Below are 22,961 nucleotides of genomic sequence, written 5' to 3'. Positions count from 1 at the left end.
ATGCCACATTTATCATATACTAAATTTTCATGTTGTCAGTGGGGGCAGGGGTAGCCGTTTCTGAAATCAGTTTCATTCAATTCACTTGCCTGCCTGTTTTTGTGCTGATAGCATTAAGAGAATTCAGTAAAAGGACTGCTTATAAAATTAATATACCTAATTAATTTTTATACAGTAGACATCAAGACTAATAGTAGAAGAAAAGGTATACATTTACAAAAAGAACTAAAAGGATAAAATGCTTGGGCTCAATTTCCTTGAAGAAAATTTTGAAGCTCTACTGAAGGATAAAGAAAATTTGAATTACTTCAAATTTTTGATAGGAAGATACGATATAAAGCTGTCATATCACTATGGAAATATAATAGATTTCCATTTATTGATCTAATATCTTGTGACCTTGCTGAACTTGTTTTTTAAGACCACACTGAACTCATTAGTTTTTGTAGTTCATTTGTACTTTCATTGGAAAATTTCTACATACAGAATCACTAGACAATAAAGACGGTTTCATTTCTTCCATTCTAATCTGGATCCCTTTAGTTGCTTTTATTTATTTTTGCCTGCTTCATTTTACTAGCTGGAACCTTCAGTGTTGAATAGACATCCTGACTTTTAGGAGAAAAACATTTAGCGTTTAACCGTTAAGTATGATGTTGTGGGTATTTTGTAGATGCTTTTTATTAAGTTGAAGTTATCTTCTAGCCTTAGTTTAGTAAGTTTTTGTCATGAATGGGTAATGAGTTTTGTCAAATCTTTTTTTCTGTGTGTATTGAGAGAGTCATGTAGTTTTTGTCCTTTATTCTCTTAATATGGTACATTACATTAAATTGATTTTCAGTTGTTAAACCAACTTTGTATTCATGCGATAAATCCTACTTGGTCATCATGTGTAGGCCTTCTTATATGTTGCTGGATTTAGTTTGCTGATATTTGGTAATCATTTTTGTGTTTTTGTTTGAGACATTGGTGTGTAGTTTTCATGTAATGGTTTTGCCTGACTTTGGTATCAGAGTAGCTCTGTTTTCATAGATCAAGTTGCAGAATGTACCCTCTTCCTCTGTTTTGTGAGGGAGTCTATAAAGGTTTGGTATTTCTTCCTTAAATGTTTGCTGGAATTTATCAGTGAATCCATTGGGCTTGGTCTTTGTTTTTTGTGGGAATATTTTTAAATACTAATTCAGTTAGTTTATTTGTCATATTCAGATTTTTCTATTTCCTCTTTATGACTTTTTAGGAATTTGTCTTTCGTAAAAGTTGTTTAATTTGTTGGCATAAATTTGTTTATAATATTCCTTCCCTTATAAATCTCGAAAATAATTTTTTGAGGTATAATTGACATATAAATTACATTAGTTTCAGGTTCTTAGAATACTTTAATTTGGGGAGCTAAATAGTAATGTCTTATCTTTCATTCCTAACAAATTTTGGTGTTTGTTTTGTTTTCATTCAGTTAAAAATATTCTCTGATTTCTTTCTTAATTTTTGACTCCTATATTATTTAGAAGTTTGTGAAGTTTAATTTCCAGATACTTGAGGATTTTTCAGTTCCTAATTTAATTTATATCTAATTTAATTCTTTCATAGTTAGAGAACATACTTTGTATGACTTCATTTCTTTTAAATTTATGAGACTTGTTTTATGGCCTAGCATTTGGTGTGTCTTGTAGAATGTTCCATGTGTGCCTGAAAATAATATATATTCTGTTTGCTGGAGTTTTCTATATATGCCAGTTAAGTCTAGGTGGTTGATAGTATGGTTCAACTTTTCTGTATCTTTGCTGATTTTTTGTCTAATTACTCTATCAGTTATTTAGAGTGGAATATTGAAGTCTTCCACTATAATTGTTTAATTTTCATTTTACTTTTTAATAATCTTAGTTATTGCTTCATTATTTTGGGACACTGTTTTTAGCTACATATACATTTATAATCGTTATAATGTCTTTCTGATTTATTGACTCTTTACCATTATGAAATATCATTCTTTGTCTTTAGTAGGATTTGTCTTAAAGTCTATTTTGTCTAATTAATATAAGTATTCCAGCTCTCTTAAGGTTACTATTTTCATGGTATATCCTTTTTTCCCCATCATTTTACTTTAATTCTTGGATGTAAAGTTGTGTCTCTTGTCAACAGCATATAGTCGAATCTTGTTTTATTGTACAGTCTGACAGACTCTGCCTTTCCATTGGGCTGTTTAGACCATTCACATTTAATTACAAACATGTTGGATTTACATTTGCCATTTTGCCATTTGTTTATATATCTTTTATGGATTTTATTCCTCTGTGTCTTCTTTACTGCTTCCTTTTGTGTTAAATATTTATTAGTGTTCTGTATTAATTACTCCATTGATTTTTTTTCTTTTTACTAAATGTAATTGAAGATTTTTTTTGTGGTTGCTGTAGGATTTATAATATGTATTTTGTCAGTTTGCTTAATGTTAATACTAATTCATTATCAGTAAAATATTTTCTCCTCCTTGTATTTTATATATATTTACATATGTTGCATTTATATATACTATAAACCCAAGAATAAAATGTTAAAATTGTTGCTTTATACATTCTTATGTCTTTTAAAGGTGTTAAGAAAAATATAGTCACATGTCACTTAATGATGGGGATCCATTCACAGAAATGTGCCATTACATGATTTCGTCGTCGTGCTAACATCAAAGAGTGTACTTACACAAACCTAGATGGTATAGCCTACTGCACACGTAAGCTGTATGGTACAGCCTATCGCTCCTAGGCTACAGACCTGTACAGCATGCTACTGTACTACTGAGTATAGGAGGCAGTTGTAATGCATTGTTACATTTTGACGGCTATGACCTCACTATGTAATTTTTCAGCTTGATGATAACCTTATGGGACCACTGTCATATATGTGGTTCATCATTGAACAAAATGTTGTATGTGGTGCATGACTGTATAGCCTTTTAATCTACATTTTTACCATTTATGTTTTTGTTTTCTTCTTATGTATTTGAGACTGGTGTCTTTTCCTTTCAGCTTATGGACTTCCTTATTTCTTGTTAGTCTGGTTGGCTACCAAAATATTCTCTCAGCTTTAATTTATCTGAGACCTTATAATGCCTTCATTTTGAATAATTAGAATAATTATTCTAAATGAGACCTTATAAAGACTTCATTTAGAATAATTTTGCTGCCTTCTTGGTTCACAGCTTTTTTCCTCCAGCTGTCTTCTGTGATTCCACTGTCTTCTGGCCTCTGTTACTTCTGATTGAAAGTCATCTCTTAATCTTGTTGATGGTCCCTGAACATGCTAAGTCATTTTTCTCCTTATGCTTACAAGATTTTTCTCTGAGTTTGCTTTCAACAGTTTGACTATGATATGTCTATGTATGGGTCTTTTTGTATTTATCCTACTTTAAATTCATTGAACTTCTAAGACCTGTAATTTATTTCTTAAAAAAAAAAAAAATTGGGGTGTTTTTGCTAGTAGTTTATTTTAAAAACATTTTTTTCTCCTGTCCTTTCTCTTCTGTCCTTCTGGGACTCCAGAAATTTTGGTAAGTTGGTCTCTGAGGCTCAGTTCAATTTTCTTCAACCTTTTTCTCTCTGGATAATTTCTACTGATGTGTCTTCAAGGTTATTGATTTTCTTCTGCCATCTTGAATCGGCTTCTGACCTCTTCTAGTAAATTTTTTGTTTTTGTTACAGTACTCTTTAACTTCAGAATTTCCATGGTGTTATTTTACATAATTCCGTTACTTTTATTGAAAATGTATTTATTTGTTGATTTATTGTTTTCATAATTTAAAAAATTTAAAACGTGGGTTCTTGTACTTTTAACATACCTATAATAGATGTTTTGAAGTCTGTTTGCTTAAACCAACATCTGGGGATACTCAGAAACAGTTTGTAGTAACTGCTATTTTATTAATATGGGTCACATTTTTCCTTTTTTAAGAAATAAACATACTGTTGAAAACTGGGTATTTTAGAGGATATATTGAAGCAGTTCTGTATTATGACTTCCCCCCTTCCTCTGCCCAGGTTATCTTTATTGTTGTCATTTTACTATCCTTTATATATGATACGATACTATTGAAAGAAAAGAAATTTTATTTTGGACCAAAGTTGATCTGGAAAAATAGACATGCATGAATAGCTAGTGAAATTCTGAAATGGAAGTATACTGAGGGGTGAATAACACCATCACAATTTAAAGTTTTAAAATAAGATACAATGTTGAAATGTTTTTAAACAATGAATTAGTATTCTACGTTCTGAAGTTCAAAGATGGAATTATTACTGGTTTGTTTTAGGTAAGAAAGACTTTGCACCATTGAAAAATTGATATAAAATCATAGGATGTTGCATATATTATCTGGTCTCCAAGCTTCCTGTGAAGGAATGCGTATAAACTATACTTGATAGATAGGAATCTAATATTTTTAAAGACCTCTATGGTAGGAAATTCCATAAACTCTTTAGTCTGTTTCTGTGCTCCAATATACTCACTGTCAAAGTTTTCTTCTTGTGTATATAGCTGATGTTCTTCCTTTGTATTTCTTTTGGATATGGTACATAGTCTTCCTGTGATTAGTTCCATCTTTCTGTCAGCTTTTCCTTTCAAAGATTACCTTGCTGATTATGTTTCTGTAACTAGGTATTTAATATGATTTTACCGTAATCCTTTTCTATTTTGGTTACACGTACATTCTATATATGACTAGTTCTGTGTTATTTGTAAGGTCTGGTATTGTTTGCTTCTTTCTTCATAAACTTTATAGTATAGATATGAATAGTGTTATTAAGTGATTTCTTAATCTTTGCTTTCTCTTTTCTAACCTTTTAGGTCTGTCATCCTCTGAATTTCCTTCACCATCCCATATCTCTGAAACTGTAGATTCCAGATTTAGGCGAATTAGTCTTTATCGGGCCGGGGTTATATCACAGTTACTACTTACCTATTATGTTTTTCCAATTTCATACTTAAAAGCAAGTCATTGCAGTGGTCATTCAGGAATAGTTTACTGTTCACAAAGGGTGATCACTTTATTATTTATACCGGTTTCTCCATATTATATTTGAACAGTATTTTTTTCCTCCATAAGTAATGTCTTTTGTTGTGTGTTTTTTTGTTTTTGTTTCTTTTTGTAGGTATTGGATGGCATAAGTGATTAAGGTGGTATTGAGGGTCACTGAAGCCTGTGAAAGATAGAGATTCAACCATGATTTCTTTTTCAACTCTACAGCATTTCCTTCCTTGAAGTCTTCATTTTTACCTTAGTCTCAGGTAACTTCAGTACTTGTTTTTCATAATCATGAATAAGTAAAAATTTCATAATCATGAATAAGTAAAAATGTGAAACCATTTTTTGTATGATAGAATTACATGTTAATTTCTTTATGTTTAGGTATTTTTATCTGATAGAAACTTGAGATTAAATCTTTTTCCTGAGAAAGCAGTCTTAAGAGAAAATCAATGAATAATGATATTCTTTTAGATTTTAAGTTTAGTTCAGCACAGAAAAATATGTATAACTTACTATGTAATTTTAAGTGAAATTTAAGTGGAAAGGTGTTTTCTTCTTTAACCATTTTGTTCTGTAGGTTATTATATTTTTCACCTGCCTGTCATGAACACATATATATACTTACATTAAATTCTCCAGGATTTCCAGGAAAACTATATTTTCATACATGGGAAAATTAGACTTAGAAATAAAATGTGATGGCGTTTGGCATGTAATTTTTAAAATATGAAAAAACATACTAGTAACTGTACATTTATTCATTGTTATGTTTGCCTATACTAATACAAAAAGCAGTTACGTAGATAATTCAGTAATCATTTATATTAGATATATTAGTTAAAATATAGACTCGGCTATTGTGACAGACTTAGAAAGGTAGGAACATATTTATTTGAAAAGTCTATGTAAGCAGTCTTGAGATTGTATGGAGGCTCTAGGCTTCTTTGTCTTGCTTTGCTCTTCTCACTATGTGGCTTCTGTCTTGTGGTTGAAGATGGTTACTGTCGTGTCTGCCAGTAGGAAGAAGGAAAAGGGAAGAATATTTTCTTTTCCTCTAAGGGAACTTGCATACATAATTTCCACTAATATTCCAAGGGAGGCTGGGAAATGAGTCCTACCTAGGTAGCCATGTATCTTGCTTAATATTTTATTATTGGGCAAGGAGGAGATTCGGGGAAATGGGGAACTTGCTGTCTGTCACATTAGGGTTTGTGTCAGATTTCTATTTGTCTAGTTTGGACTAATGTTAAAATGTAATTTTTATTGTCCAAGATATATTAACTCTTGGCTTGGAATAATACTTTGAAAATTGTGGTTATTCAAGTTCTGAGACAATTCTAGTTTCGTGACTAGTCATCATGCCTCTACTAAACATTGCTAGTCTTGATATCATAAGATGGAGTAAGATTTTAAAAGTTAAAATTGTTTTCAGAATTCCTCATTTTGTTTTACTGCCATTAGGTTGAAGTGATTTGTCTAACATTTTAGACTCCAAGGCAGGAGTGGAGCCTTGGGTGGGAGGATTTTTTTTAGCTACACATATATCTAAATGATCAGTAACTGGTTCCTTCTAATTCTAAAAATTCTAAATATTTAGATATGATCAGAACAACTTATTCCCAAAGACATCGTATAGTTTAAATAGTTCTTTTTAGACAAAAAAAAAAAAAAATTATTGCACATTACATCTTATGGTTCTTGTCCTGTTCTAATCAAATATTATATATTTCTATTACAGAATTTATTAAATGGTTGGTAACTAGTCAGTTTTCTACCATATATTGTCAACATATATTAACTTTGGTACTTTTTAAGAGAGACTTGAGATAATTAGTTTTGATAAATTTGTATACTTGTATACACTATTGTATATAGTATTTATATTAGGACTATTGATTTAAGTTTGTTACTAAATGGTTATAAGACATAGCTGTTTTCTGATGTTTAAAAAATAAAAGGTGTTGATTAAGTAGTTAACGCTTTTCTGTTCTGGAGTGAGTCTTGGTTACTATAATAGTACATATTAAAAATAATTTAGGTGTTTAATGTTTGTTCATAATATACAGGGAAGTTTAAGAAATATTTTTAATATTCCTTTTATTATATAAGACTGTAGAAAATTTGTCGTTTCCTAATAGAATAAGTATTTTTAATATTAGTGTTTGAATCGTTGACATATGATGGACGAAACAACTAGATCCAGCAGAATGTAGGCTTCTGTTTCGCTTGGATCTTTTTTATCCACCCCACCTCCCACTCCTTTTTAAGATAAATTATAGCTGTTTCTTGAACAGTTTGAGTTGCCATAAATTTGATATTTTACTATTTCTAAATACCACTGTTTTCTTATTATTAACATTGTTTTAGAAGACTTTGGTGATGAATATTTGAAATGCAGAATATGCTTAGATTTTGCTTTTTTTGAGAGGAAGCTTCAGGCATATTGAAATGTCTGTTAACTTTGGCTTAAATACATATAAATTATTTTTCTATGGTTAAAAAATGACCACAGGTTTTTCTTTAGTTGTCATATTGTATAAATGATTGCTCTTAGTCTGTAAATTCTCTTATTAAACATCTTTTATTATTGCTAGCACTAACCAGAAGGACCTTTTTTGTCCAGTTGTTATTATTATAAGTGATGCTCCTATTAATTACAATGTTTTAAAATATTAGCAATTTAGAAATCATCAAAGGGCATAGTTATTAGATATGCTTTATAGGTCCAAAATGGTAGTTATACAGAAGTATATCTTAACAAAGAATGTTCCTAAACAAGAAGTAGATTTTATTTTTAGAGATGAAATGGTTTTTCCTTAGATCGAACTGCTTTTGAAGGATGAGAATAGAAAGCTTATGAATTACAAATTGCAAATTGTTAAATCGGTATTAATCATGTGTTTCTTTGTCTCTTGCTTTGTCTAACCAGTTGATCTTAAGGTTGATTGATATTTGCATTTCTAATGCTGATAGAATGTTAAAGTTGTAATTTTTCACTGACTCGTACATAGGTTAGAAATGTTAATATCCAATTTAATGTAACTGGCATCCTTCAGACAGCAAAGAGTTAGCTGAAAATGCTTTGGGTCAGAAGTAATTTGTGAAATCTAGCCTTATCTGTTTCAGAATAGGTTCTTTTGAGTGCTTTTCATTTAGACAAAGTGAAATTTCTACAAGTGAAATTTCCTAATAGGTTGAATGGGTCCTGGTATAGGTGGGGTATTATTGATTAGGAGAATCTTTTGAATTGAAAATTACTCTTTATAGAAAAGAGTGATGTTTAGATTCCTAAGCTTGCCCACTATAATTTGTTTTGACTTAAAATGTATAGTTGAAATTCTACATTGTTCATTATAAGTTGATGGAAGATGATACTCAGCCAAACTCAATACATAAAACAGAAAAGCAGTATCTTTAAGTGAGAAATATTTCTTTCATGCTAGAATACAGATTTAATTAAAAGTGATAAATTGGCAGATCAGTATTCATGTATATTCTGAAGGGGAGAACTAGGTGCTTTCAAGAATTTTAGAGAGTTGTGGCACAAGTCTTCAAATCTGCTTTCACCTCGAAACTTATAGCCCTCTTTTCTTTGGTACAGGTGTATCTTCAGCACTGCTCCTACATTGGTCAGCCAGATTTAGGATTTTTTAAAAATTTTCAAGTGACAATGGCAAAATAAAGGAAAGAGAGAAAGAGAAATTATTCTGAAGTAACTTGGTAAAGATCTGAAGAAAGAATGGAAAGATTAAGAGGGTGTAGGTAAACTCATGAAAAAAATGAGAAATTCACTGAGGTATAATAGATGGAAGTGGGGAAATAGGCAATGGAGAGAGTGTCCATTCCTTCTGAAGGAGAAAAGGGGATTTTGTGTCACAAAGTTGTCTCATGTTAACCGTAAGATGGGAGTAGCTAGTTAAGGAGAGTTGGATTGCTTTACCAAGCCAAGCAGTGGTTACAGGGTGGCCTCAGAGTAGGTGGAGTTCTCTCTCAGAAGAGAATGAGTTCAATGAGTTCTCAATGTGTCCAGGGCATTTTCAAGTCAGGAGGTATTATGGTATGGTGAAAAGTACATTAAACCAAGTAAGTATACCTATTTTGAAATTCCAGGTTACCTCCTAGCTATGTGACTTTGGGTAAACCCCAGTTTCTTCATCTGTTAAATGGGGACAAATTGTTACTATCTTGAGTGTTATTGTAAATATTAAGTGAAGTAACATAGAAATGTGCCTAGCACAGTATCTTACATCTAGAAATCTTCAACACACATTGGTTATCCTTCTCCAGGTTATGATAATCTCTGGACTTTATAATACAGATCGAAACCTATTAATAAATAATGGAAAGATATTTTTTCTCATTAATCACATAGAACTCCCATAAGGAAAGATGTCAGTAAGCATTTTAAGTGTCTCATGTAGTTGATTAAAAATGAGTAGTAATGTACAGCTTGTCCGTATGTTATATTTCTGTTAACTTTGTCCTCTGAAAACGAGTCTAACAGACCCATCAGCTTAGACGATAATTGTCACAAATGCTTGCTTTAAAAGCCTTTATGTTTATTAATTCCTTATTAAAGTCCTGACCCAAAGCTTTACTCTCTTTCAACTTACAATCTATAAAGCTTAGTTTCTAATTGCTTGCACCCAGATGATTTGAAGCATTAAATTAGAAGGTGACAACAAAGAAGAGTAAGCTGTCTCTTCTGGAAGGCAGGAGAAAGTGATGGCTGGTAATTCATGTTTCCTTTAAGTACAGTATTGCCATTAGGCCTAAATGACTAGGGGTTACCAAATCAACTACAATTCAGATTACTTTTACACAGCTGAACCAAATATTTGTCTCTGGAAAAGGATGGTAGGGCGTGTGTGTGGGAGAAGGGGAGTCGGATGGAACAGGAAGCTGTATTGTGGCCTTCTAAATATTCCCTATTGCTCCACCTCCCAGCTTCTCTGGCAGAAGGTTGAAGATGAGAAAGAATAACATATGAAAGAGGGAAAAGAATGCAGAGTTTGAAGTAACTTGCTAAAGGGAGATTTAGCAGAAATTGTTCCAAGGTGGTTGGGCCCCATCCTTTCCTCCTCTCTCCTGCTCTGTTCTAGTTTTTAGCAATTTCTGTTCTGGGTAACTTGAAACTACAGAGGAAGGTATGCCATCCCACTTTTGGCCGAATTAGCCTTAAGACATCATTGTGCATCCTGTCTTGGCTCTTAACAGTTCTGCCATTTTATACCCTTTGTCAGCTGCCCAAGGTCCTTTTACTTATAAAATAATGGGTCATCACAGGGTGCTCAGGTTGGCTTATTGTTTATTACTCCACCTAGTCCTTCTTTGTCCCAACTTAGCCAGCTGCTTCTGGGAATGCAAATTAATTGTTTATTTCTGTTTTTCTTCCAGAGCAGTCTTTCAAGTAAATGGCATGATTTAAAGGAAACATTATTTCTTTCTTCCTCACTCCTGTGTAGTTATCTCTAACTCCTGAATTTCTGTTAATTGTATAGACATTTGGGTCAAAAAGCACTAGGCTTTTTGAAGGTTTATCAGGAAGAGACACAACTATTCACATTTAACTGGATTCATTGCATCATTTTCCCCCTTTACACTTGTCTGATCCTCCCTGAAAATATTGAATTTAGAGAAAGTAGTATCCTGTGTTAACTTTTGAGCACAGGACCTTTTGTTGTATTCATATTTTTGAATGTTCATTGAAGAACATGAGAGCTTTGAGACCGTGTATGAGTTAGAGGGGGAAAGTTAAAGACAGTAAGTGCATGTAAGAAAGCTTCAGGGACAATAAAAAATGTACTTTCCTTACTTGAGCATTTCTCTTAGCGTAGCTTTGTATTTTCCCTTTTACCATAGAATTGGCAAAATTAACATTTTTGTTTTTGAAAGCCTTGTTTCATTTCCTGACATGCTTACTCTGCCCAGGCACCAGGTGAGATGTGTGATACAAATATGGCTCATTTTATTTGTCTGTATATCTTCTCTTGGATTTTTTTCACTTAATGTATCTTGTGGAACTTTTCACCAGCACATATAGCTAGCTACCTCATTCCTTTAATGGCTGGGTATATGGTTGAATCATAATTAATAAGTCTTCTGTCAGTGGATGCTTAGATTGTTTCCAATCTTTTCTCATTAGAAGGCACCAAATTTCCTTGTACATGTATCTTTGGTTAATTTTTATGACTAAGCCCATGAATTGTATATATCCCTAGCAGTAAAGTTGCTGGGTCAAGGGTACATGTAATTTTCATTTTGATATATATTTCCAACTCTCACTTTAAAACTTTGGTAGAGCAGTGTTCATTGATATAGTAGTTTCTGGTATTTCAGAGAAATCGTCTCAAAAACAGTTTTTAGGCTAAGCCAGTAACTCAAAATGTATGGCTTAATTTGGGGTCCTGGGAATAAGAAATCATATATTAAAAAGGAAGAGAAATTCCTTTTTTCTCTGTATATGGCCTGTTGTCAAGAAAATTTTCGAAATTGTCACATTTGTCTTCCATTTATGCTATTTTCTCTTCTTTTTTCATTTACTACCTCTGTATCGAGGTGTGCTTGTTCCAAGTCCCTCATTTTGGCACTTCATGCAGAGTTGTCTTTTTTCCCCGAATAGTCTCTAACCCCAAAGTACTTTGACTCCCTCATACTAATTGTTTCAGCCTTATGTTAGGGATAAGGTTGGTGAAAATTTGTACATATTTTTGTTTGTTAATTATGTATATTCTATATTAACACAATATTATAAAAGTATAGTTTTAAATAGTATGTATATATAGATAGTTGACCCTTGAACAACATGGTTTGAAATGCATGGGTCCACTTATATATGGACTTTTGCAGTAACTATACAGTTGACCCTTCTTATTTCTGTGTTTCACATGAATGGATTTAGCCACAGATTGAAAACAGTAGTTTTGGTCCTTGGTTAGGAATCTGCAGATGCAGAGGGCTGACTGTACGCATTGTTCTACACCATTTTATATAAGGACTTGAGCATCCTTGGATTTGGGGATGCAAAGTGCGGGGGAGTCCTGGAACCAATCTCTCGGTGATGCCAGGGGACTGTAATTAAGTTTTGGGAGAGTCAAAGACTGCATGGGGTCAGTGCCCTTAACTCTTGGGTAGTACAAAGGTCAACTGTAATAAGATGCATTAAATTTTTAAAAATTGGAATGGTACATGATCAGAAATATTGAAGTTGGGCACTACTGCTCTAGGGAAGTGTGGACCTTATGTTAGTTTAATAAGTCAGCTTCAACTTTTGCTACTTTATTTTTTTTTAACTAAATTCTATCCTAGGTCAGTTTCTCTAAATTAATCTTTTAATAACCTCTTCTGCAGTCTTCTGTGTTCTTCAAAAGACTCCCCTTTAAAAAAATAATAATAATGTCGTGTATGGCAATAGCAACTGTAGCAGCAACAAAGAATTGCTATGAAGGATGGCTTCATGTGTATGTAAATCTCTTTTAGGGTGTTTACAAATTCTTTAAGAAAACAGTAAATAGAAGAATATAATTTGGTAAGGATTTCCAAAGAAATGGCCAGAATGAGCAAATTTTAGCTCTAATAGACTTAAGTTTCAGTTAGTTGTAGAATAGGATAGTTTATCCTCTAAGAAATGCAATAGATTTGATGATACATTTAAAACCTCTTTTCTTTAGATTTTAAGTTTGCTGCTTTAAGATTTTCAAAAGTAAAATCAGATTCTTTGTCCTTTGTCCTATATGTATTCTAGACTGATAATACCTAGTACCAGGGAAGACAAGATTAACGAGCATGAATTACATATTTTTATTGTATTTTGCTGTTTATATGGTTTTTTGATCTGTTTAAAGTTTTATCTCTAGATAATAACCTTAGAAAATGAGATGATATTTAAATTTCAGTAGCGGGGGCATGGCTCCATAGTGTAGTGTTTAGCACGTCTGCTTTACACGCAGAAGGTCCTGTGTTTGCGCCCCAGGTGGAGCCACGGACCATACCCCAGGTGCGCCAGGCCCCCCAAGTGCATGCTGCAAGCATGTGGAAGGAGATGCCCCGCCTTCAGAGATCCAGTTCGTAAGGGGAAAACGGCAACATCCATAGGTCAAGGGTGGAAGTGGGGCGGAGGTGCATTAAAGAGGGGAAAAATAAATAAATAAATAAATTTCAGTAGTGTATGTGACTTTAACTGATTATTTATTTACCTCTGAAAGCTATGATGAAGGCAGTAACCATTACCTAACTGGTTGACTTTGGAAAGAGATGACTAAACTAAAACACAGTTAATACATTTACTAATTGTGGGCCTTTCTTGTTGGGTAGAGTATGCATATTTATTTCACACAGTCTGATAATGGAAGTTGGTTTTAAAAAATAAGCTTTGTACCAATGCTTTGACCCTCATTGAGATGTAGTTTCTTTGAATTTCATGATTATTGTTAATATTAGATTATAGAGTAACACAGTAGAATATGAATTTACAGCAACCAAAGTTGGATTTAATATTATCTGACTTTTCTGTAATAATAGAGAAAGTAAGGTAATGTGATAGTGTCTAGATCTTATCATGACCTATTGAATTATTTAATTATGTACAGCTATTTAAGAATGTATTTGTAATGAAAATACTGCTTTTATTTTAAATTTAAAAACATTTGTAAAGTAAAATTTTATTATGGAAAGTTTTCAAATTAGAGATAAATAGAAATCTGGAAAAAACTTTTTATTGAAGTATTATAACAACTCACAGAAATGGGCATTTATCACAGATACACAGTTTGAAATTTTATAAAGTGAGCACACCTGTGCAGCCATCATTCAACTCAAGAAAAGAACACCTCTTTTCCTGTCTCCTGTCTGCAGCCCCTCCCAGGGGTAGCCATTATTCTTTTATTTTTAAGAAAAACTTTATTGAGTTGTAATTTACATGCAATACAGTTCACCCACTTTAGGTGTACAGTTCAGTGATTTTTGGTAAATTTAGAGTTGTGCAGCTACCACTGTAGTCATGTCAAAACATGTATATTTTAATCAGTTTCTTTTTGTTGAATACATATTGCCTTTCCAGATTTTCACTATTGTAAACACTACAGTGATTTTTTATGTATATCTTTGTATGTATTTCCGATTTCATCAGGATAGGTTCCTAAAAGTATAATCATTGGTTCAAAGAATATACATTTTATGGCAATTGGTACATAGTATCAAATTGCCTTTGAAAATAGTTGAACTAATTTATATTCTCACTGTCAGTAGATGAGTGTCTTCTTTTTTTTTTATTTTTGGAACCACCTCAACATTGGATGTGTTTTTCAGAAGTCATTACTAGTTTCGTGGATGAAATATGGTAACTCTGTTTTAATGTCATTTCTTTGATTACAACTGTAATTGAGTTATATATTTAGTGACTTTCTAAGTTTTCTTTATGATTTGTCTGATAGTGTTCTGTCAGTTTATTTCTTAATGAATGCATTTAAAAAAGTTTTTGTGAGACATTTAAAAATATTAAAGGATATGATCCTTTGTTGTAGATACTTTTACCCAATTTGCTTTATATCAGGCTTATTTTTCATAAAAATAGATTAGGATTTTCTGCTTTAATGACAAAAATGAAAATTTGTGTTTTACTCTTCCAGCCGTTTGGAAACTTATCTAGGTAATACTGAATTATATGAGTGACATTTTCTATTAAAGTGTGTACCTTTCATAATTTAAATTAAAAAATTACCAAGTAGACATATAAAACTAATTTATTATGCTTTGTTGCCAAACTTGGTCTTTCTAGGCAGTTATACATAAGCATGAACATTGACGACAAACTGGAAGGATTATTTCTTAAATGTGGCGGCATAGACGAAATGCAGTCTTCCAGGGCAATGGTTGTAATGGGTGGAGTGTCTGGCCAGTCCACCGTGTCTGGGGAACTGCAGGAGTCGGTACTTCAAGATCGGAGTATGCCTCACCAGGAGATCCTTGCTGCAGATGAAGTTTTACAAGAAAGTGAAATGAGGCAACAGGATATGATATCACATGATGAACTCATGGTCCATGAGGAGACAGTGAAAAATGATGAAGAGCAGATGGAAGCACATGAAAGACTTCCTCAAGGACTACAGTATGCACTTAATGTCCCTGTAAGTAATTCCTTTATAAGATATTAAACATATAATTAGAAACAGTTTTGTATTAAGTAATACTACAAGTCACTGAAGAAATTTCAGAAAATATTTAATAGCGAAATAGTTCAAATGGATGTTTTTAAATAGATGCACTAAATAGTGACAAGTCATATTTGACAAATCAAATCAAAAGGCAAAATTAAGTTCTTATATTACATACCTTCTAGAAACTTACCTTTTTCCAGGGTGACATTTATTTCTTCATCAAGATTACTGTGTATTAAATTTTAAGTGCTTAATTTTTAAAGATGTTTTAACTTCTGGGTTTCTCCTTAAAGGGTAGAAAGATGGAATCTTGAGCATAGCTAGAAAAAGATTATAAACTCGGGGTGAGGGGGTTTCCTTCAAATTCTGAACTCTCAGCAATTCTTGCCCTTTATTTTTTTAAATTTTCTTTTTAATGTATATCAGACCTTTAGTCTTTTCTGTTTACTGTAGACATTATGAGTCATCACCTGAGGTATTCTTTTGTAGGCACCCATAACTTTTTGCCTTTTAGTATTGTTATTTTTACTTGAGAACCAGCAAAACCGCAACCATAGTGTAATCCTCTTTTTTTTGTGATATTAAACCTGGATTCCTTTCAGTACCTCTAACATACTGTACTTTTTCTGTTGCAGGACCTTCATGTATCCTGCCCGTAATATTCCTCTCAGACATATCCCCTCTTTGTTTTTTAACCTAGTTAATGCTTCATTACCATCAGCCTGCCACTTCCGTCTAGTCTAGGTTGAGTCAGTGTAATAGGGACTTGTGATTACTTGTTCATTGTCTCTCTGATAGATTGTAAGCTCTACAAGAGCATGAAATTTGTATTGCTTTCCCAGTTGTTGGCACATGATATGAATAAATGGATAACTACTTTTAGTTGTGTTCTAATACATGTGCTTTCCAACTTTTACCTGCCTCATTGCAGTGGCCTTTTTTAAGCCTGTTGATGTGCTGGAAAATTTAATTGATTTTTGAATGTTGAACCAGGCTTACATACCTAGAATAAATCCCACTTAGTTATGGTGTATGATTCTTTTTTATACATTGTTGGATTAAATTTATTAATATTTTGTTGAGGATTTGTGCATCTACATTTATGAGGTAGATCGGTCTAGTTTTATTTTCTTGTAATATTTTTGTCTAATTTTGATGTTAGAGTAATCCTGGACTCATTATAGAATGAGTTAGGAATATTTCTTCTTCTTCTGTCTCCTGGAAAAGATTGTAGAGAATTGGTATAACATCTTCCTTTAAATGTTTGGTAGACTTTTAGCAGTGAATTCACATGGTTTGGTACTCTCTTTTTCGAAGGTTATTAATTACTGATTCAATTTCTTTAACAGATACAGACCTATTCAGATTGTTTCTTCTTCTGTGAGTTTTGGCAGATGTGTCTTCCAAAGTATTGATCTCCTTCATCTAGATGATCAAATTTGTGGGCATAGAGTTGTTCATAGTATTCTCTTATTATCCTTTCATTCACCATAAAGTCTGTAGTGATGTTCTCACTTTCATTTTTTGATATGAATTACTTATGTGTTCTCTCCTTTTTTCTTATCCTGGCTAGAGGTTTGCTGCTTTTTTTTAAATACAATTTTTAAGTGGAAAGTAGGGTTAACTATATTTACATTGTTGTAAAACAGATCTCTAGTACCATTTCATCTTGCAAACCTGAATCTTTATACCCACTGAACAACAATTTCCCATTTTCCCTCCCCCCAGTAAAGGCTTACTGATTTTATTGATATTTAGAAAGAACCGGCTTTCAATTTTCATTATTGATTTACAGTTTTCATTTTCATTGATTTCTGTTCTAGCTTTTTAATGATTTGTTTTTTTATTTTGGATTTGATTTGCTTTTTCTCTAGTTTTCTAAGACGGAAAGTTAAATGATTGATTTTAGATCTTCTTTTCTGATGTGTGCATTCATTGCTATAAATTTCCCTCTAAGCATTGTTTTTGCTACATCCTACAAATTTTGATAAAGTCGTATTTTTATTTTCATTTTGTTCAGTATACCTTTTAATTTCTCCTGAGATTTCTTATTTAATCCATGTGTTATTTAGAAGTGGGTTGATTAATCTCTAAGTATTTTGGGATTTTCCAGCTATTTTTCTGTTACTGATTTCTTTAGTTTAGTTCAATTGTGGTTTGTGAGCTTATATGTTTTCTATTCTTTTAAATTTGCTAAAGTGTATTATATGGCCCTGAATGTGGTCTGTCTTGGAGAACGCTCCATGTAAGCTTACGAAAAATGTGTTCTGCTATTGTGTGATGAAGTAGTCTGTAAATTACAGTAGCCTTTTTATTGGACTGACTGTAGCCTACCTTGTCCAGTCTGTATTTTAGGTAGTTTCTGTAGTGAACTTTCCAAAAGGAGATTTATTCTTCTCATTCCCCTATTAAAACTTCTTCAGAGGTTCCATGTTGCCAAACAGCTCAAATACATCCTTTTACGTGGGCTGGAAGAGTCTTCATAATCAAGTCTGTTATCTTATCCAGCTCCTTACACAGAAATTTAAGCCCCTCTCTTTACTTCATTCTTTAAGCATATCAAGTTACTTTAGTTGTCTAGGTCCACTATTATTTTTTTCTATTACTTCTGTACATGTTGTATGTACTTATAGTATTCTTTGTGTGGCATTCTACCATTTTTCACTTTTCAGTTTAAAAGCTTTCTCTTGTGCGATTTTCATTATGGTGACTAACTTATTTTGCTTTTCTTTGATGGCAAGACTATAAAATCTCTTTTCTGGAGCCTGTCTTTTAACTTTGTGTTGTTAATATGTGGACTATAGTAGGCAATTAAATATGTTTTGAGTGAAAATACATATATATATGTTTAATTGAGCAAGGTTTAAAGTGGAATGCTCTCAGAGTTTTGACAACTGCATAAACTTACAGAACTCACAGCCCATTAAGATACAGAATATTTCCGTTGTCCTAGAAGGTTCCTTTGTGTTTTTTCCTGGTCAGTCCCCTCTCCAACAATTGTTCTGATTTATTTTATCCTATTGTAGATTAGTTTTGTCCTTAAGAACGTTTTGTAAATGGAATCATATGTAACTTTTGTGTCTGGCTTCTTTTACTCAACATAATGTTTTTGTAGTTTATCCATGTTGATCGAGTATATCAGTAAGTACTCCATTCTTTCTCATTGTTGATTAATATTATATTGTGTATTATCCTAAATTTTATTCATTTCCCCTTTTATGGTTATTTCTGTTATCTCTGATTTTCAAACTTTATGAATAAAGCTGCTATGTACATTCTCGTAGAAGTCTTTTAAAAATTTCTTTTGAGTACATTTGTATAGACATTAACCATTTCTCTTGTGTTTTTATTTTGTTTGATCTGGTGTCTATCTTTGCCTCAGTATTACACTATCTTGATTGCTGTATCTTTTATAGTAAATGTTGAAATCAGGTAGTGAAGGTCCTCCAATTTTGTTATTCTTTGGCAAGACTGTTGTGACTGTTCTAGGTTGTCTGCATTTTCATATGAAATATAGAATCAGCCTTTCAGTTTCTAGAAAAAGAACCAGCTGGGTTTTGATTAGGATTGCATTAATTCTGTACATTGACTTGGATGAAAATCAAAATTTAACAGTAGTGTTTCCAATCCATGAACATGGCATATAGCTACATTTATTTAGGGTTTCTTAAATTTATCTAAGTATTGTTCTGTAGTTTTTGGAGAGTCGTTGGACATATTTCATTAAATTTACCTCTAAGTATTTCATTTTTCAGATACAATTGTAAGTGGTATTTAAAAAATTTTGATGTCTCATTGTTCATGACTAGCATATAGATGAATTTCATTCTTTTTATTTTGACTATGTATCCTGTGACCTTGTTATATGTACTTATTAATTCTAGTAGTTATTTAGGTTTATTCATGGTTATATTGTCTGATCATATTCTTCATACATTTTATTTTTTTTTCCCCAATCTGTGTGTTCTTTTTTTCTTATTGCATTGACTGGCACCCGCAGTACAATGCTGAATGGAAGTGGTAAGAGTAGACATCTTTGCCTTGTTCCTGATCTTTAGGGGACTGCATTCAGTTTTTCACTATTAAGAATTATTTCAGCTGTAGGTTTCAAACTATAGATAATATTTATTAGGTCAAAAAAGTTTTCTTTCTAATTTGCTGAGCCTTTTTTTAGACTATGAATGGATATATAACTTCATCAAATGTTTTTTCTCTGCCTACTAGATGATCATATGATTTTTTTTCTCCTTATTAATATAATGAATTACATTGCTCTTCAAATGTTAGATCAACCTTGCGTTCCTAAGATAAACCACTCTTGAGCATGATGTGTCATCTTTTTTATATGTTGTTGGATTCAGTTTACTAATTTTTTAGAATAATTTTTTCTGTGTTTATGAGGGATATTAGTTTTCTAATACTGTCTTTGCATGAGTTAGGAAGTAGCTCCTCCTCTGTGTTCTGAAAGTGTTTGTGTTAAGATTGGTATTATTTCTGCCTTACGTATTTGACAGGCTTCACCAGTAAAGCTAGTCTGGGGGTGGGTTTTCTTTGTGAGAAAGTTTTTGACACCAGATTCAATTTTGAAAACATATATAAGGCTGCTCAGATTTAAAATTGTTCTCTTGAATCAATTTTGATAAGTTGTAGTTTTCAAAGAGTTTGCGCATTTTGTCTTATTTAGTTGAACAGAATTTTTCATAATATTTTCTTATTTTTTTATTGTCTAAAGCATCTATAATGATTTCTTTTTTCTCATTCTTGATAGTGGTAATTTTTTTTTTCCTTAATATTTGGGGAAGAGATTTATCAATTTTACCAGTCTCTCAAAGAATCGTTTTGGTTTTATTGATTTTTTTTTTCATTGTCATTTATTTTAACTTTCATTTTTAATCTGTTATTTCCTTCTACTTACTTGCTTTTTTTTTTAGCTTTTTAAAGTAGAAGGTTAGATGACTATTTTAGACCTTTTCTTTGTTTTTGATGTAAGCATTTGAAGTTCTAAACTTCTTGTTTATTATTTCTTTTTGACCCATGAATTAATTAGAATTCTCATTCCTCATCCCACTTTTAAATTTCTAAATATTTTGAAATTTTCCAGATACCTTTTTTCACTAATGTTTAATGATTGTGTTCAAAGAATGTACATTCTATGATCTCATTCCTTTTCAGTTTATTAACAGAGACTTGTTTTGGGGTTCAAAATATGATTAGTTGGTGAATGTTTTTTATTCACTTGAAAAGAATGGTATTATGGCTGTCCTTAGGTGGGTTATTGTAAATGTCAGTTAGGTCAAGTTGGCTAGTTGTGTTCACTTCCTTTTTTTTTTTTTTCCATTTTTTAAAATTAAATTTACTGGACTAACATTGGTTAATATTTACATGTTTCAGGTGTACAGTTTTGTAATACAGCATTTGTGTATTGCTGTGTGCTCACCGCCCATATTCTAGTTTCCCTCTGTCACCATTTATTCAACTCTTCTTCAACTATTTTATATCCTTACTAATCTACTGGTTCTCTAACAGTTAAAGTTTGTTTGCAAAAGATCCAGTTCAAAATTATGTGTTGCATTAATTGTCATGCCTTTTTAGTTTTCTTTACTCTGCATTAGTTCTTCACTTAAAAAATTTTATGATTATAATACTTGAAAATTACCATTTATTTTGTAGAATATCTCTCTATTTGGTTTTATCTGATTTTTCCTTTTAATGAGCTTTAAGTTACTGTCTTTGATAGGGGTGTTGCAAAAAGTGATGCTGTATTCTCTCCTCTTTGCATTCTAACATGTGGCACATGGATTTTATTTGCCCTGTTCTGATAATGGTTTGCTTTGATCAGTTGATTTAGGTGATATCTGCCAGTTTTTTTTCACGGTAAAGTTAATCTCATTCCTCATCCCACTTTTAAATTAATTAATTAATTTGTGTCAGTAGGGATTTAGGAGTTATATTGTATATTCATTGGGTTAAAATCTATTATATAATTATTCTATGTTTGGTTTAAGATTTGGCCAGTTGAAGCTCTTCATGCTGGCTTCTATGTTCTTTTGATATGTCTCATCAATCTTTCAGTACTTCCTATCTTTCTGTCATAAAATGTTCTAGGTTTATCTTGCATTTTTCTTGCCTCAACCCTGGAATCAGCTGTTTCTTTGAGGAGCTCTAGTTCATTTTAGTGGAAAATGGTATTTAGAAACCAAGGTCTGGGCGCTCAGTGTGCTGCTTATTGCTATTGGGATATAGCTCCTCCCAGGCCTGTCAGTGGACAAATCCAGAGAATATACTTATGTATGTAATTATATACATTTATTTACATGTATATATGTACCTCCATTTACATCTGTAATCACCTCCATATCTATTAGTATTGAAAACATGAGTTCACACTGATACCTCTAGTTAGAGTTCATTAGAATAGATTTTAGTTTTCTCGCTTCCATATTTTATAACTCCCTTCTTGGACAATGAGAGAAATCTGGCTTTCGTTATACTTAATGGATTTTACTTCCTTGATCAGACCCCACTAACCCCACGTGTAATCATTTTCCTTGAGCGCTGCTTCCCTTCCCACTCAGATGCCTTCTGCACTCTACCCAAGCTCCTATACTCCATGGCAGTGCATGCCACCCCCTGTCCTCTGCATGAATTCCTTTTCCCTCTCCATGTGCTTTGACAACTTGAACTGGGCCTCATTACTATACGGAGCTTTCTTTATACACTGTGCTGATCCATGCCCACTCTTTTGATACCTTCATCATCCTCTGTAGCTTCTGACACCTTGCTCCAGACTGTCTTTTTCTCATAGCATCAACTCTTCCTTATGCTGCTTGGGTTCTGACACCTCATGCTGAGTTGCCTTTCTATGTAGAGAACCTCCTCACTCTGCTTACACTCTTGATGTCTTGCGTTGGGCAGCCCTCCCATGCAGATGCCCTCTTCATCTTGTCTGGGACCTGATACCTTGTTCTCTTCTAGCTTTTGGCTTTAGGAGTTAGTGTTTTATAAAGAATAAATGGATAGAGAATGGGGGCAGGAAGTGGAAGGGACAAGATTTATCCTTTTACTTTTTCTGAGCTTAATTGCGAAATTACATAGATTCATAGGAAGTTATAAAAATAGTATAGAGAGAACCCATGTACTCTTTACCCAGTTTCGGCCAGTGGTTAAATTTTATATAACTATAATACAATCTCAGAATTAGGATATTGACATTGCTACAATATGTTTGATGTTATATACTTTATCACACATGTGGATATGTGTAACCACCACCACAATCAGATACAGAACTAATCCATCATTAACAAATGCCTTGCTATGCTATCCCTTTGCATTCATACCTCTTTTCCTTTCCACTGTTTCTTACCCCTGGCTATCCTATCCCTAGTCTGTTGTCCATCTCCATAATTTAGTCATTTTGAGAATGTTATTTTAATGGAATTATACAGTATGTGACCTTTGAGGTTGAGTTTTTTCACTTAGCATAATGCCCATCTAAGTTGTTGTGTGTACCAGTAATTCATTCCTTCTTATTTCAGAGTGCTATTCCATGGTACTGTTCAATGGGTAAACAGTGCTATTCATTGGGTAAACAGTTTACCCATTCACTTATTGAGGGACATTTTAGTTGTTTCTGCATTTTGGCTATCACAGATAAAGCTGCTATGAACATTCATGGGTAGATGCTCAGAAGAATATAGGTGTGCTTACCTTCAGGATAAATACCCCACTATACACTTACAACCAGATATAATCACTCCTAACATTTTGGTATATGTAATTCTGTGCTTTTT

The 22,961-nt window shown here is 32.6% G+C and overlaps 1 protein-coding gene across 8 annotated transcripts in view; it reads left to right on the top strand.

Annotated features, from left to right (window-relative positions):
* Positions 1-22,961, top strand: part of ZNF148 (zinc finger protein 148) — a 107,992-nt gene that overhangs the window by 35,134 nt on the left and 49,897 nt on the right. For 3 of the 8 annotated variants that reach the window (XM_039843244.1, XM_039843241.1, XM_039843242.1), the window contains 2 exons: positions 5,139-5,274; positions 14,790-15,138. In XM_039843244.1, coding sequence (XP_039699178.1) covers positions 14,806-15,138 — 333 coding nt within the window. In that variant the 5' untranslated portion in view covers positions 5,139-5,274; positions 14,790-14,805. Of the gene's footprint in view, positions 1-5,138; positions 5,275-14,318; positions 14,352-14,789; positions 15,139-22,961 lie in introns of those variants that run through there. The other 5 variants (XM_039843245.1, XM_039843243.1, XM_039843240.1 and 2 more) reach the window with 5 other exon arrangements.

The sequence above is a fragment of the Pteropus medius genome, unplaced genomic scaffold (assembly GCF_902729225.1).
Source record: "Pteropus medius unplaced genomic scaffold, Ma_sr-lr_union100, whole genome shotgun sequence".
Classification (NCBI taxonomy): domain Eukaryota; kingdom Metazoa; phylum Chordata; class Mammalia; order Chiroptera; family Pteropodidae; genus Pteropus; species Pteropus medius.
Note: the sequence above shows the minus strand (reverse complement) of the source record. Positions and strands in the feature narration are given on the sequence as shown.